This window comes from Drosophila novamexicana, unplaced genomic scaffold (genome assembly GCF_003285875.2).
Source record: "Drosophila novamexicana strain 15010-1031.04,08,12 unplaced genomic scaffold, DnovRS2.1 tig00000108-arrow-pilon, whole genome shotgun sequence".
Lineage (NCBI taxonomy): Eukaryota > Metazoa > Arthropoda > Insecta > Diptera > Drosophilidae > Drosophila > Drosophila novamexicana.
In genome coordinates this window covers 576,410-589,200 of record NW_020824772.1, presented here as the reverse complement: position 1 = coordinate 589,200, position 12,791 = coordinate 576,410, and the positions used below count along the sequence as shown (strand labels likewise).

At 40.1% G+C, this 12,791-nt stretch overlaps 2 protein-coding genes across 6 annotated transcripts; one reads left to right on the top strand and one right to left on the bottom strand.

The window, feature by feature from the left end:
* Positions 1-1,200: 1,200 nt before the first annotated feature.
* LOC115772050 (elongation of very long chain fatty acids protein 7) lies at positions 1,201-7,515 on the bottom strand. 4 transcript variants are annotated; one of them, XM_030717990.1, is made up of 4 exons: positions 7,355-7,515; positions 2,643-2,716; positions 2,385-2,575; positions 1,201-2,315 (listed from the first exon to the last, which is right to left on the bottom strand). In XM_030717990.1, the coding sequence occupies exons 2-4, from the start codon at positions 2,698-2,700 to the stop codon at positions 1,587-1,589; spliced, it is 978 nt and encodes a 325-aa protein (XP_030573850.1). In that variant the 5' UTR covers positions 2,701-2,716; positions 7,355-7,515; the 3' UTR covers positions 1,201-1,586. The 4 variants fall into 4 exon arrangements, with proteins under 4 accessions (XP_030573850.1, XP_030573853.1, XP_030573851.1 ...); XM_030717993.1 differs by having other exon boundaries at positions 7,471-7,511; XM_030717991.1 differs by lacking the exon at positions 7,355-7,515 and adding an exon at positions 3,869-4,183.
* Positions 7,516-9,636: 2,121 nt separating this feature from the next.
* LOC115772063 (CUE domain-containing protein 2) lies at positions 9,637-12,514 on the top strand. Of its 2 annotated transcripts, none has more exons than XM_030718008.1 (5): positions 9,637-9,737; positions 9,848-10,228; positions 10,299-10,554; positions 10,763-10,929; positions 10,988-12,514. In XM_030718008.1, the coding sequence occupies exons 2-5, from the start codon at positions 9,915-9,917 to the stop codon at positions 11,172-11,174; spliced, it is 924 nt and encodes a 307-aa protein (XP_030573868.1). In that variant the 5' UTR covers positions 9,637-9,737; positions 9,848-9,914; the 3' UTR covers positions 11,175-12,514. The 2 variants fall into 2 exon arrangements, with proteins under 2 accessions (XP_030573868.1, XP_030573869.1); XM_030718009.1 differs by having other exon boundaries at positions 9,638-9,737; positions 9,799-10,228.
* The last annotated feature ends 277 nt before the right edge of the window (positions 12,515-12,791 follow it).

The window sequence follows — 12,791 nt, the reverse complement described above, 5'->3', positions numbered from 1 at the left end:
GTCCCTAGCTGCTATAAGCTTCAGGATATGGTAAAAAAAAATGAGATATCAGTATCGATGTTATCGTTTTTGTGGACACGGGGCAAGGTTTCCATGTTCCAATATAATCTCGATCTTTTCGTGAAACAGTAGGACCCTCGCTCAAAATTGCAGATCTCTAGCTCGTATACTGTCTTAAGGCCAGAGGGACATAGCTTCATTGACTCGGCCGATGACACAGAGCAAATATATGCTTTATGGGCATGGAGAAGTCTCCTGCTGCGGTTACATCAATTAGCATAACACAATTATACCCGTTTCACTAATTTTCAATAGGTTCAGGTTCTAATAACAACCGCATAAAATATTCCACCTTCAAATTGTCAATCTATATATAAAGATTACCAAAAAGACAGATAGACACATCGATGTATGCTTGATCTCTGGAAGACACGACTCGTTGAGAAACATTCTAAATTCATTTGCATATGTGGTGATTAATGGTATAATATACTGCCTGAACAAGGGTGCGCGACTCTGTTAAGTCCCTCGCGTTTTAATTTCTGGAATAACTAGTCGGCATGGACTCGCATCGGACAGCATGCCAGAACAGCTCTTTGCCGCTTCGAGCACAAAGTTTTAAATAAGAAACTATTTAAACATCATACATATATCGGGCTATAATAATAATAATATACCCTTTGCCCCCATGTGTAGCTGAGTATCGGATGAAATAAAAGGAATTTGAATTTTTAATTTCCTTTGAATTGGTGATTCTTAAGAGTCGCCATAATGTCTCAGCGAATCGCTGGATGAACCTGTTTTTATGACAGATTAAAAAAAATACGAATAAAATAAGAAACAATTGCATAATTATAAGGCACGCGAGTCGATTTCGAGTCGAAGGCCTGTGATTTGTCTGGGTATTAATCACTGCAATAATAGAAACTCAGCAGTTGGGATCTGCATAAATTTAGTATATCGCTTGACACGAGCTAATTTTCAGTTCAGTCTTTCAGTCTCAAATTTCAGGGGCTTGGGGGAACCCTGCGGCCATCATAAATATATATTATACATATATATATATTGAAAGACAACTGGTTTGTCAGGTGATTAGAAAGAACTCGAAGGCCAAAATGGCTTAGAACGCATAGAACACATTAGAGATAGTAATAAAAAATCAAATTGATTTTTTTCCTTTAGTTTTTAAAAAAGTTGAAATAAATTTGGATTTTTTATTTTGTTCAGAAATCATATAATTGGAAACAATCAAATTTCGAATAAAAAATTAACAATAAGTTTCTTGCATTTCAATACTAAGGGCAATGCACAGACACGCACACACTCACACACATACACACACTCAGGCACACGCACACTCGCACACTAACACTTACACGCCTAGGTATTTGGATGTAATCTTCTGCTGTTTGGCATAAACTTTATACATTCTACATTTAAGAAGCTCATTATTCAGAATCATTTCATATACAGTTAGGGTTATGGTTTAAACATTTAACACTAGACTTAAGCCCTGCTCTAAACAAAACGTAAAGTTAAACTAAAAACAAAGAAACCCCACCAAGCCCCGTGCACAGCCAAATGGCTCATTCCACCTTTAGGGGCTTCACATTGTTGTTGTTCAGATCGATGTAGGGCTTGAAGTCGCTGCTGCTGTTGTTGTTGTTGTTCTTGGAGGGCATCGGCATGCAGCCCATGCCGCCGGCAGCGCGCAGCGCCGACTGCGCCAGGTTCAGGCTCCTGCCACCATTGCGTATGGCATGACCATTGGCATCGACGCTCTTGTTCTTGTTGTAGGTCTTGCGATAGAAATTGCCGAATAAATAGAGGAAGATGATCGTGTTGCCCACAAAGAAGAAGGTTAGTGTCTTTGGCATATTGCAGCCCTTGGCGCCGACGGTCAACATATAGCCAAGGATGAGAACGAACTGAATCAGCTGAATGCTGGTCATGTACTTCTTCCACCACAGATATTTCTGATATTGGGGTCCCATCGCAGCGACCATATAATAGAAGTACATAATGATATGCACACCAGAGTTGAGAATGCCAATGATGACGCCCTGTTCGCCGGGCGCATACTTCAGATAGCCCCAGGAGAAGAGCACTGTGATCGTATGATGATAGACATGCAGGAACGAGACCTGATTGTTCTTCTTGCGCAGCACAAAGAACGTGGTGTCCAGCAGATCAATGATCTTCGAAAAGAAATAGAACCAGGCGCCCGAATAAAGTGCCAAATTCTGTTCGCGTGTGCGATTTATTTCGCATTTCTTTGATAATATCGATGCCATGACATTGCTCTCCTTGATGGACTGTGGACAAGAGAGTGTTTTATATAATTCAAAATCTGTCTCTGTTAAGTATACGCCACGTGTACTTACCGTGCGACACATCCAAATGGAGTAGCAAACCTGAAAGGCATTGTACAAGACCATAATACGCTTCAGATCCATTGGCTTGCGATTCTTCATGTACTCCGGCCCAATCTTAAGCACAAATGCCAAATAAACCAGAACGACAGCCACAACGGGAGCCGGTGAGCTCATCAGAAACCAGCTATCCACAGTTTCATCTGTCCCCATAAAGTTATATGCTTAATACAAATTGAACAATATGTAGATCAAGTTGGCTACACTTACCCACACCCTTGGCCAGGCCGGAGATGCGCTCCTCGAATATCTTCATGTAGGTCGTCATTTTAGTTTAGCTTCGACTGCAATAAAAAAGAGATCGCAAAACATTTAGAAATTTTCGTTAGCTCGAGCGTGTTTTTTCGTTTTGTTTTTTTTTTTTTTAATGAATTGGGCGCTTGACGTCTGTAGAGCGTGTTGCCAAATTATTGAATGAAATATTCTAAGCTGACCGCTGCTTAGACAGGCCGCGCACGTCCGGCTTAGCTCCGAGACGGAGACGGGTTGGAGCTGTTGCTATTGCTGTTGCCTGGAGCCGGGTGCTTGATTATGCTCGCCAGGTGAGCGTGCGCGGCATAGGAATGCAGTTAAGCACGCAAATATTTTATTTAATGAAAAGAAAATGCTTATCCCATATGCAAAAGGGGCCGCTGCCGGCGGCGGGTGTTCGACGCAAGCCCAAAACCGTATGAGCAATAAATGACGCCAGCAACTTCCACACAGAGGCTGCAGCAAGCACTTATACAAATGTCTCAATTGATCAATGCCAAGCCGGTGCAACAAGTAGTTGCTATATAACAAAAAAAAAACAAAAAAACAAAAAAACAAAAACTAAAATGAAACTAAAAAAAAATCAATAATAAGAGAATTCGCATAATTAAAACGCGCGGCTTCTTGATGGCTTTTGGTTTTAGCGGTTTGGTGGCTGAAAGACCTGATCAAGCTGTGCTGTGGTATTAGTGTGTGCTCGTGTGTGCGTGTGTGTGTGTGTGTGTGTGTGTGTGTGTGTGTGTGTAGTGGCATTCTACAAGGCTAGATTTGAATTTTTCGCCTTGGCACTAAAGTCGTATAACTTTGGCATTCATCTTGCAGATGCCAAGTGTAGCTACACACATGTGAGATTTTAGTATTCAAGATGGCGCAGGCTCCCACACACACACACACACACACACACACACACGCACACACGGATACCGCGACACATAAAAGCAATGTTCTAAGCATTTACATAGCAACATCTGCTGCTTGTATAACTCGCTTATGGCTCGCTTATTTAAATATTATATATACAGATTTATTCCTTTTTGCTATTTAAATTGCACGCGGAACAAATTTGAGCACACATTTTTTTGGTTGGAGCTAGGGAGGGGGTTTCTGTTTTGTGTGCACATCAAACATATCTATTTAACTGAATGTGCTTAGAAAATGATTAAGAGGCATTAATTTGCAATTACTTTACGTTTCGTTTTGTGTGAGCCCCGTTGGGTAACTTGTTTTATGTTTAACTTGAGTAAACGTATTTGATCTAGTGCCTAGAACCGTAACATAGCCAACACTTCCGGTTGACGGCCTCGCTAGGGCCGCCGTTGAATCCAGTATTTTGTTTTTGGATTATGTATTTTTAATTTTGGTTTTGTATTTTGTGTAAGTTCTTGGAAATTTCCAGTTTGTCGGCTGGAATTTCAACAGCCTCGGGCCTCCGCGATTATTGAACTGAACTTGGTGTTTATTAATTTGTAAAACTTCTATAGGGATACTATAATTATTAGTATTTTTGTTGTTTTTGTTAAACGTTTTATCCAAAGCCTAGCTGATCAATCAAAAAGTCTGCTCTAATAACGAATTCTTATGCACATGGGCGACACGCGAACTCCAAAAACTCGTACAGCACACCTGGCGTATGCTTGTTATATATATATATCTGTGACAATATGCATCAGCATCTGAAGAGCTGGCTAACTGTGACAGTTGCAAAACTGTTGTCACCTGTGGACATTTGATGACTCTATCAAACTGATCTTACACGAACGCTGCAATGCCAACGACTGTGCCACATTTGCAGCCCAGACAATTCACAGCCCCAAAGGCCAGCTATGGTGGACCGGACCGTGCCTGGAACGAAGCGAAGCGTACCAGTGACGCTGGCAAATCTGCTGAGCCCCGCCGTAACTGATTTGTATGCAAGCCCAGGCTGGGCCGAGCTGCTAGCGTCAGCAGCAGATTGACACTGGAGACAGGAAAATGGGCTGCGCGGCATTATCATGACCAAAAATGTGACGCGAAACGACGGACAGTCGGCCAGCTCGACAGCTCGGCAGCTGGACAGCTGGACAGCTGACACCTACTGCACCTGCCCTTGTCCAGTTGCCCAGTTTGGGAAGCGCACCTTATGAGCTGCTACAGTTTGCCATCGTTTTGTAAGCCAAAAGGCCGCTGGCCGTGCAGTCTGAGCTGTCAATATGCCTAGGCTCTTCCGCCTCATTAGTTGAGAGCAACAAAAAAAAAACCAACTGCTCAAATATATAAATAAATAAATATATAAACAAATGAAAGCAATAATGGATGAGTAGGGGAGCGGGGAAGAAAACAGCAGCGCAGGCAGCGCAAAATTGATTTGTATGCATAATTGATTTTGCGAATTTCGTAGCCTTTAACAGCGTGTATTTGTCTCGAATGGTTGCTTTTCTAAAACAACAATAAAATCGCTGCGTTGTCAGAATCGCTGAGTTCGATTTTTATTTTATGTTTTTTCTTTCGTTTTTTCATTACAGCAGCATCGACAACTCGTGTCAAAAATAGTGTCCAGACTGAAGCTACTCCAAATGCTTGACATCTAATTATTGTGGGGAAATCAGAAGCAGCAAAAACAAAAAAATATGAGCCACAGCTGACAAAAACAAACCGAGCCAAGTGAACTAAGGTCGCACAAGCACAGTTTGGCTGGCACTGATTCGTATATATACAAATACATCTGGGTAAAGCTATTCTTTCGTTTTTTTTTTTTTCACACGCCGCAATAAATGATCTTTAGTGCAGCTGCATCTGCAGCTCGCTAGTTGCACTTAGATAATTGCACTGGGCAAATAATTACAGGGCAATGGGCGACAAATGTGTTGATTTTTTTTGTCTGTATAATTTTCCCTCTGTCGTTTTTCACACAAATGCCGTGTGACCCCCAAGCTCAGACTCAAAGTACCACCAAAAAGCACCAGATCTAAGCCCCGGCACGGATGTTTGGTGTGCGCATACATTGTAACGAGATTTTCACACGCATATATGCTAAGTCAAATCAAACAATCGCTCGTAGACACAGACTTTTCTATATAGCACTATATATACACAGAGAGAACAACAAGATGCAAGTGCGCAAATGCCAGTTGGATAGTATATACTGAGACGTCCTCTGCTGTTCTATGACTCATCCAAAGCTGTAGATAAAGTTCTGCAGTATCTCATTTTGAATATATATTATTTTTTTTTTTAAGTACCTTTGGAAACTTTAATTAAAAAATTGAAACTGAAATTCTTAAAGTAAAACGAAACGAAGTCTTTCAAAAAATAAAACTATTTGGACATATATTTCACTTTTCTTCTGTAGTATTTCTGCACATATGCACAAATATATACAAACATATATGCACACATGAAAAAAATTATATATATATATATATATATATATATATATATATATATATATATATATATATATATATATATATATATATATATATATATATATACATTAATACATTGCACATTAATTTTCAAGTTTGGCTAAACCTATTATGAGCTATATTAATGTGTTTTGTTGCCGTTTTTTTTTTGGCTCAACTTGGACTTAATAGATTTCCTTATTGTAGTAGTAGCCAACGGTCTACGGTTCTACGAGGCACGGTACGGTGAGTACACCGTATGGAAATGAGGCTCGTAGAGCACATGCTCCATTGTACAACAATAAAACCAAATACATAAATTGCTTTGCAAAAAGCGTTTTGTGTATTTGTGCGTTAGTTGGGGATAGTGCAGAGGTTAATTATTTAGTTTTGCAGACACGCGGTCATATATTATATAGCCAAATTTATGTATTTACTGACTACGAATTAATTTGACTGTCGGGCCAAAGTTTAGTCGACACGCTGCGTTTTCAACAGGTTCGTCTTCGGCAAAGAGGCACTGTTTAATTAGTTAGTAAATATTTGCAGCGTTAATTGGATTTTGACTATTCGGGCCTTTTCATGTTGTCAATAGCTTTTGTGACTATTGCACGTGATTTGGCTCGAAAGCGAATGCTCCATATTTGGGCCTAGCCATGAAGTTGGGTGTGTGCGGGGCAGTGAGCGAAGGCAGCGGAGTAGCTGGTTAGATTTGATCTTGGTGCAGCTGCAATGCAATCGCCATTTATTGATTACAAGTTCAAAGCGTTTAGTTTTGGCCGCCTCAAAGTTGTCAGTCTTGGCCTTGGCTGACTGGCAAAATTGCAGCAACAGCAGCACAAGTAGCTGCAACTGCAGCCAAGCAGCAGCACAGCAGCTCCTCAGACAAGTTTTCAGCACTTAATCTATGTGCATTGCATTGGGTTAAGGTCAACTAGAAAAAAATCAGACAGCCAGAGCCAAGCACCAATAAAGAAGCATTAGCAAAGAGCAACAAAATTGCAACTAACGACAAATTAGTCAAGGCAGCCAAGCTGTGCCCCGTCGACCAACTGGAGCCCAGGTCGGTGCAAATATCACCAGCTTTGTGTGCACAGCAATGCAGGTTAGTTTGACAGAATGATTTAGCAGCCAGTTTGGCACTGCCCACACTGTTTGCTTTGGGGACGCTGCCCAGCTGTCAAAAGCTGCACACAATTGGCCAATACTAATTTATGCATGTGTTATCGATAGGTTTCACTTTCACACTGGTCTATTGTCGATAACTCAAGTGAGACACTTCCGTACCTGTTTGTTTGGTCTTTTTGACTGCCTGCGATGATCCCGTTGGACACAAACACACACGCACGCACACACTCACACGCACTGCACCACGAAGCACTGAGCTGCTGTCAGAAACTCACACTGGATATGCTGGGAAAATAGATACGAGAAAACCGTCAACGGCGAACGCCAAGAAGACACTAATACGGAGTTCTACACGCTCGGCTGTATAAATAAACAAAATATGCGCGCTCAACCGCCGGCCGAAGCGTTGACGTCGCTGACGACGCTGCGCGGCCAGCGCTGGCAGCGGCCAGAACGTGGAGCCAGGCCCAGCGACAGAGACACAGGCACAGACACAGACACAGGCACACACGCACACAGTCAAAGCAAAAGCCCAGGCCCAGGCCTGTCGCTTTGGTTTCGGCTTGGTCTTGGTCAATCCATTTGCCGTTTCTTTGTTGTTCGGCTTGATGCAAGTCGAAGTCGCGTTAATTGCCGATTTGAGTTGCGGAGGGTTATTTTATTTTTTTTATATTTGCGTTTTTCATTTTTATTATTTTTGGTGGTAAGGTCAAGTTTGAAGCAATTAATGCGAATGCTAAGCGGGCCAAAAGAAAGCAAAACTGTTTTTTTTTCTTCTGAATTGCCATTTTGTGCAAAATGTTTGTTGTTTATTTTTAAAAAGTTTATTAACCTCTTTTAAAGAGTCACGCGCTGTACATCGAGATGATATCGCCCGGTAAATCCAAAATCCAAAATAAAAGCCCGTCGAAATATACAAAAACAATATCTACACAAACGCTAAGAAGCGTAAAAATAGCTTCCACTTAATTGATTTATTATCATTGTCACGGCAACAAATTGTAATGTCAGTGCACGAACTAAAAAGGCAGCTCTTATGACATGTTGCTGCTCCATTACGGTATTTTATGTGAAATTACGCAAATGCGAAACCAGTTAACACATTTCATTTATGGGAAAAATGGCCCATCGAACAGTCAGAGCTTTCCCAAAACCCAACTGCTAACTACATGGACCAATATTTGCTCCAGTCCAAATAGGCAATTCAATTGTCCCAATACCGGCTCACCAGTCTTCCGGGTCTTTAGTCTTAAAATACATATTTCACAACCGAATTGCATTTACATATTTAGTATGTTTATCATTGGTATGCGCTTCGTGTGGTTTTTAATTAGTGATTCTCTCGATTCTCTTTTGTCTAGCAGCGATTGAGACCTTGAACTTCAATATAAATACTACAATCGTTTAATATGATAGAGTTTACCGCTACGAGCAACTAATACTGATACGAATACATAGTTCAGCGGCAGGTTTAGCAGCTCCTTGGCCGAGATTTTGCTAGCTCCGGCTAATGTGAGCTTATCAGAACGATGCCTTGACTTTGTTAAAACGTTGACCTGGTTTAGTTTTCTACCTGCAAGTAACAAGCTAACAATTGTAATCATATATGTGCTGAGTGAAAGCCGACGTGGAGTGCAGCTATTATGTAATTTTTACAGCTTGTCAATAAGGTTTCTCATTATATTGAACGTTTTGTGTCCCATAATAGTCCATAATTGTTAAATATATTTAAACTGACATGCGACAAAGCTCACTTGTGTTTTAAGACATTTGAATACTAGCCCTTGTTATCAGTGCTGTGAAATATATCAAAATAGTGGGCTTTATAACTGTTGCCGCTAATACCTATCGGCCCAAATTGGAAATGATTGGAAAACATATCGATATTTGCCAAATTGAATTTAGTTAGCCGTCGTAGACCAGTTGCGGAAACTTTTCATTATCTGAAACGTTTTCTCCTAAATGAAATAAATCCGCATGGGTAGCATGTGATTTACTTTTTTTCTTAAATGATTATCAATTACGAACTTGATATCGTTGTAATATACAAAATACAATACGGTCTATTCTTAACGAGCTTATATATTTAATATAATATTCTGTACATTTCTCTACACAACTTACTGCATTGCAGTGCAACGTATAGATCATATATATAAATATATAATATGTTCTGTTCAATATCTCTAATGGCTACGTTTTATATTTTTATCAGCTTTCATGACGAAAGCGGCAAGGAGTATAGCCATGAATATGAGACTTTTTATTTATCAAAAGCGTATCAACAAGCGCAAAAAGTTCCTTGGTATTTGCAATAGCTGTTGTATTTTAATTCAAATTTTGCACGCATATACGGTATTATACTGATACTTTTTATGTATGGTATTTTTCTATCGATAACGATAATATTCATCACAATTGCGCTGCAAAAGTATTATTGATTGAAAATAAGAAGAAGAAGAAGCAGCAAAAGAAAGGCGCAGCAAGCAAAAAATACGCTATTTAAACCGTATTCGGTTTTCAAGTTTGTCTTAAAGTCCAGGTGATATTAATGTTTTACACCAAATTTACTAAGCGACACATTTTGCATTAAATACCACTAGGCTCGGCTGACCAATAGCACACACACACTCACACATATATACTTCACAGAAATTTGCCGAACAGCAAAGAAAAAAAATTAAATCAACAAAACAAACAGCTAAACAATAGTGCAACCATGACAAATTTGGAAAAGCAACACGAGATGGTGAAGCGGAGTCTTGTCCAGTTCGTCAGTGCGCACATACCAGGTGCCGACTTTAGCGTTGTGGATGAGATTGTACTCTCCTATATCATATCTATACTGGAGGAAGCTTCGCAGGATCCTTGCTTTGATGTGGAGGGCTTTGTCGAGATGATGGGCGCATACTTTGAAGAGTTCCCCACCATTGATCAGGGCGTCATTTGCGAATGGATATACAAGCTGGCCAACGAGCTAACCGATATGGAAAAGAATCAAGGCAACCACAACACGGTCAATTTATCGCTCCAGTAAGTCATAACATTTTATTCAATCATTTTCATTTGCCTTATTCTCTATATATGGTGTGTCGCCTTGCAGCGCCCTAAGCTTGTCCAGCATTATACCAGAGTCCAAACTGCGTGCACGCAACTCTTCCATCTCCGAAAAGGACGAACTATCTTCGAATAACAGCAGCAGCAGCGGAGTCAATGGTGGCGGCAGCAGCAAGCGTTCTCAGCACTTGTCTGAGACTAGTGATGGAGGCTCCACTGACAGCTCTAGCTCCAATTGCGATTACTTTTTGGATGAGGCTGAGGTGCTGCAGGAGATGTTTCCCGACACCGCCTACGTGGAGGTGAGCTCGAATTGTATTTAAATGGGAGAGTAATTCCCAATGCCCCGTGTTCTATTGTATGTCGGACATATGATTCATGTAGCTCCTTTTGGGGCTATGTGAAACGAATTTACACAATATAAATTGTGTAGGTGAATAACGCCTTTATCGGATCAAGCGTCGCTTAGTAGTATTGTATAATGGGTACAATTATATAATATGTTTGCAGATAAAGCATTGCATTGCAATATCCAAGGGCGACATTGACAGCGCTACTCAAATTCTATTGCATCGCCAGGAGACCAATCAGAGCCTGACCGACAAAAGTTATACTGTGGGCATGAAGAAGAATATCGTGGTTGATGACAATGAGCTGAAGAATCGCATAATAGCAAGGTAAATATTGTAACAAAATTAAATGTGATGTTGCACTTACGTAACTGTTGATCCTTAGGTACTCCTATGTGGACAAGAATGCCACTCAGCGCGAGTATAAGCCGGTGGTTCCCAAAATGGAGCCGCGCAAGCTTGTGCGCTATCGTGATAATAAGATTGTATCTCTTAAGGGCGAGCGTTACACTGAAGTTAAGCGTGACGAAGATGCTGAGTTAAAAAAACCCAAGAAGCAGATTCAACCGTAACTAAAGATGAACAAAACCCACAAGTATTTTATCAAGAAGCAACTTAGCCCACAACCACCTAATAATACCGCACCAACGACATATAGAATTGAACGATGCAGCCGCAGCCAATGCGATCAGAATGTTTCCGAGCACAACTTATGCACAGAGCTGCATATTCGTGTGACTCAAAACCAAGCCAACATCGCTCCCAGCCCCAATCACAATCCCCGTCTGGCCTTAGCGCCAGTTGTAGCCATGCTTAGCCAACGTTTAGATGCTTCCTTGCCAATACCCACACAACAGAACGTAACAGACGATACAACAGGACAACAACAAGAGCCGAGCAATATAGCAGCCGCAAAGTGTGATCCGTTGATAATAATCAAGGAATCCCCATGTGAGTTAACTGGTAGTTATTTGTTGTTGCTGTTGTTAGTTTGCTTAGCCGGTTACTGTACGCCATGGAATTTTTATCATAATCAAATTGTGGCTAAAGACACAAAGACTTTACATACCAAATTAGTTAATAGTTATGTTTTAGGTAAAGCTCTTGCATTTCTTTATGTTCGCCCCGACCAGGGCATTATAATCAACAACTACTTATGAGTTTCGTTGCGGTGACAAGGAGGCGGCTCTATTTTATTTGGGGCTGTTGCCTGTCGCACATGACAATGCTTGCCGTCGCGCCTGTAAGTGAGTGGATCGTATTTCTTAGTTCCTTACGCCACAAAATCGCAATCAATATCGAATAGAGACAACTGTGAACTGTGACAAATTTTGCGACCAACTGCCAGATACTTGCTCGCTTGTGAATCTCGATAAGCATCAATCAAATATATATGATAATAAAATGAATATATTTCTAGCCGTGTGCTCTCCCACAAGCAGGCGCGACTCTCAACACGAATTTGGCGCTCAAATAGACTTATTTAGATGATTTTAGGTATTCGAATTGAAGTGTTTATGTAAAGTGTACGTTTTTAAAACGCAGCTGTACAACATCTTGCCATAAGATTTATGTTAAAGTTCTCATATCGTGATTTTATCCTTTTTTTGTTAGTTTTTTTTTTTTTTTTTTGTTTTTGTCTAAGCAAACTAGCAACAGTAACCAAACAAAAACTAGTCCTCGTCCTGAGAACCCACTCACACCAAAGCGGCTGCTGCTCGGAAGGACACAGCAATATTATAAAACATATTCAACGTATAAAACTAACCAATATTAATCAATCTTAATATAACCTTATCTTAGCAAGCTTCATTGTAATTCCTAAAAGACGTTAAAAGCCCAGCGCAATTCCTATTTCCTTATTTTATAGATTTAAGCATCGGTATATCATTCAACGCATTTGCATTACAAACTTTAATTGCTTTTTAATCGCTATTTAAATTTGTATAATTTAATAAGTGTTCCTTCCCGTAACCACCGTTGTATTTATATTCAGCTAATTGCTTACCATTTTTACGTTATTTTCGTTTTTAGCTTAAACACAGACTTATCGGTATTTATATGCATATGTATAAATTTGTATTTATATATTTCATTGGTTTCGGTTTGATATTATGCAACAATTTCTCATATTTTAGTTTTATATATTATTTTTGTGATATTAGCGTAACAACAAATTGATTATTACA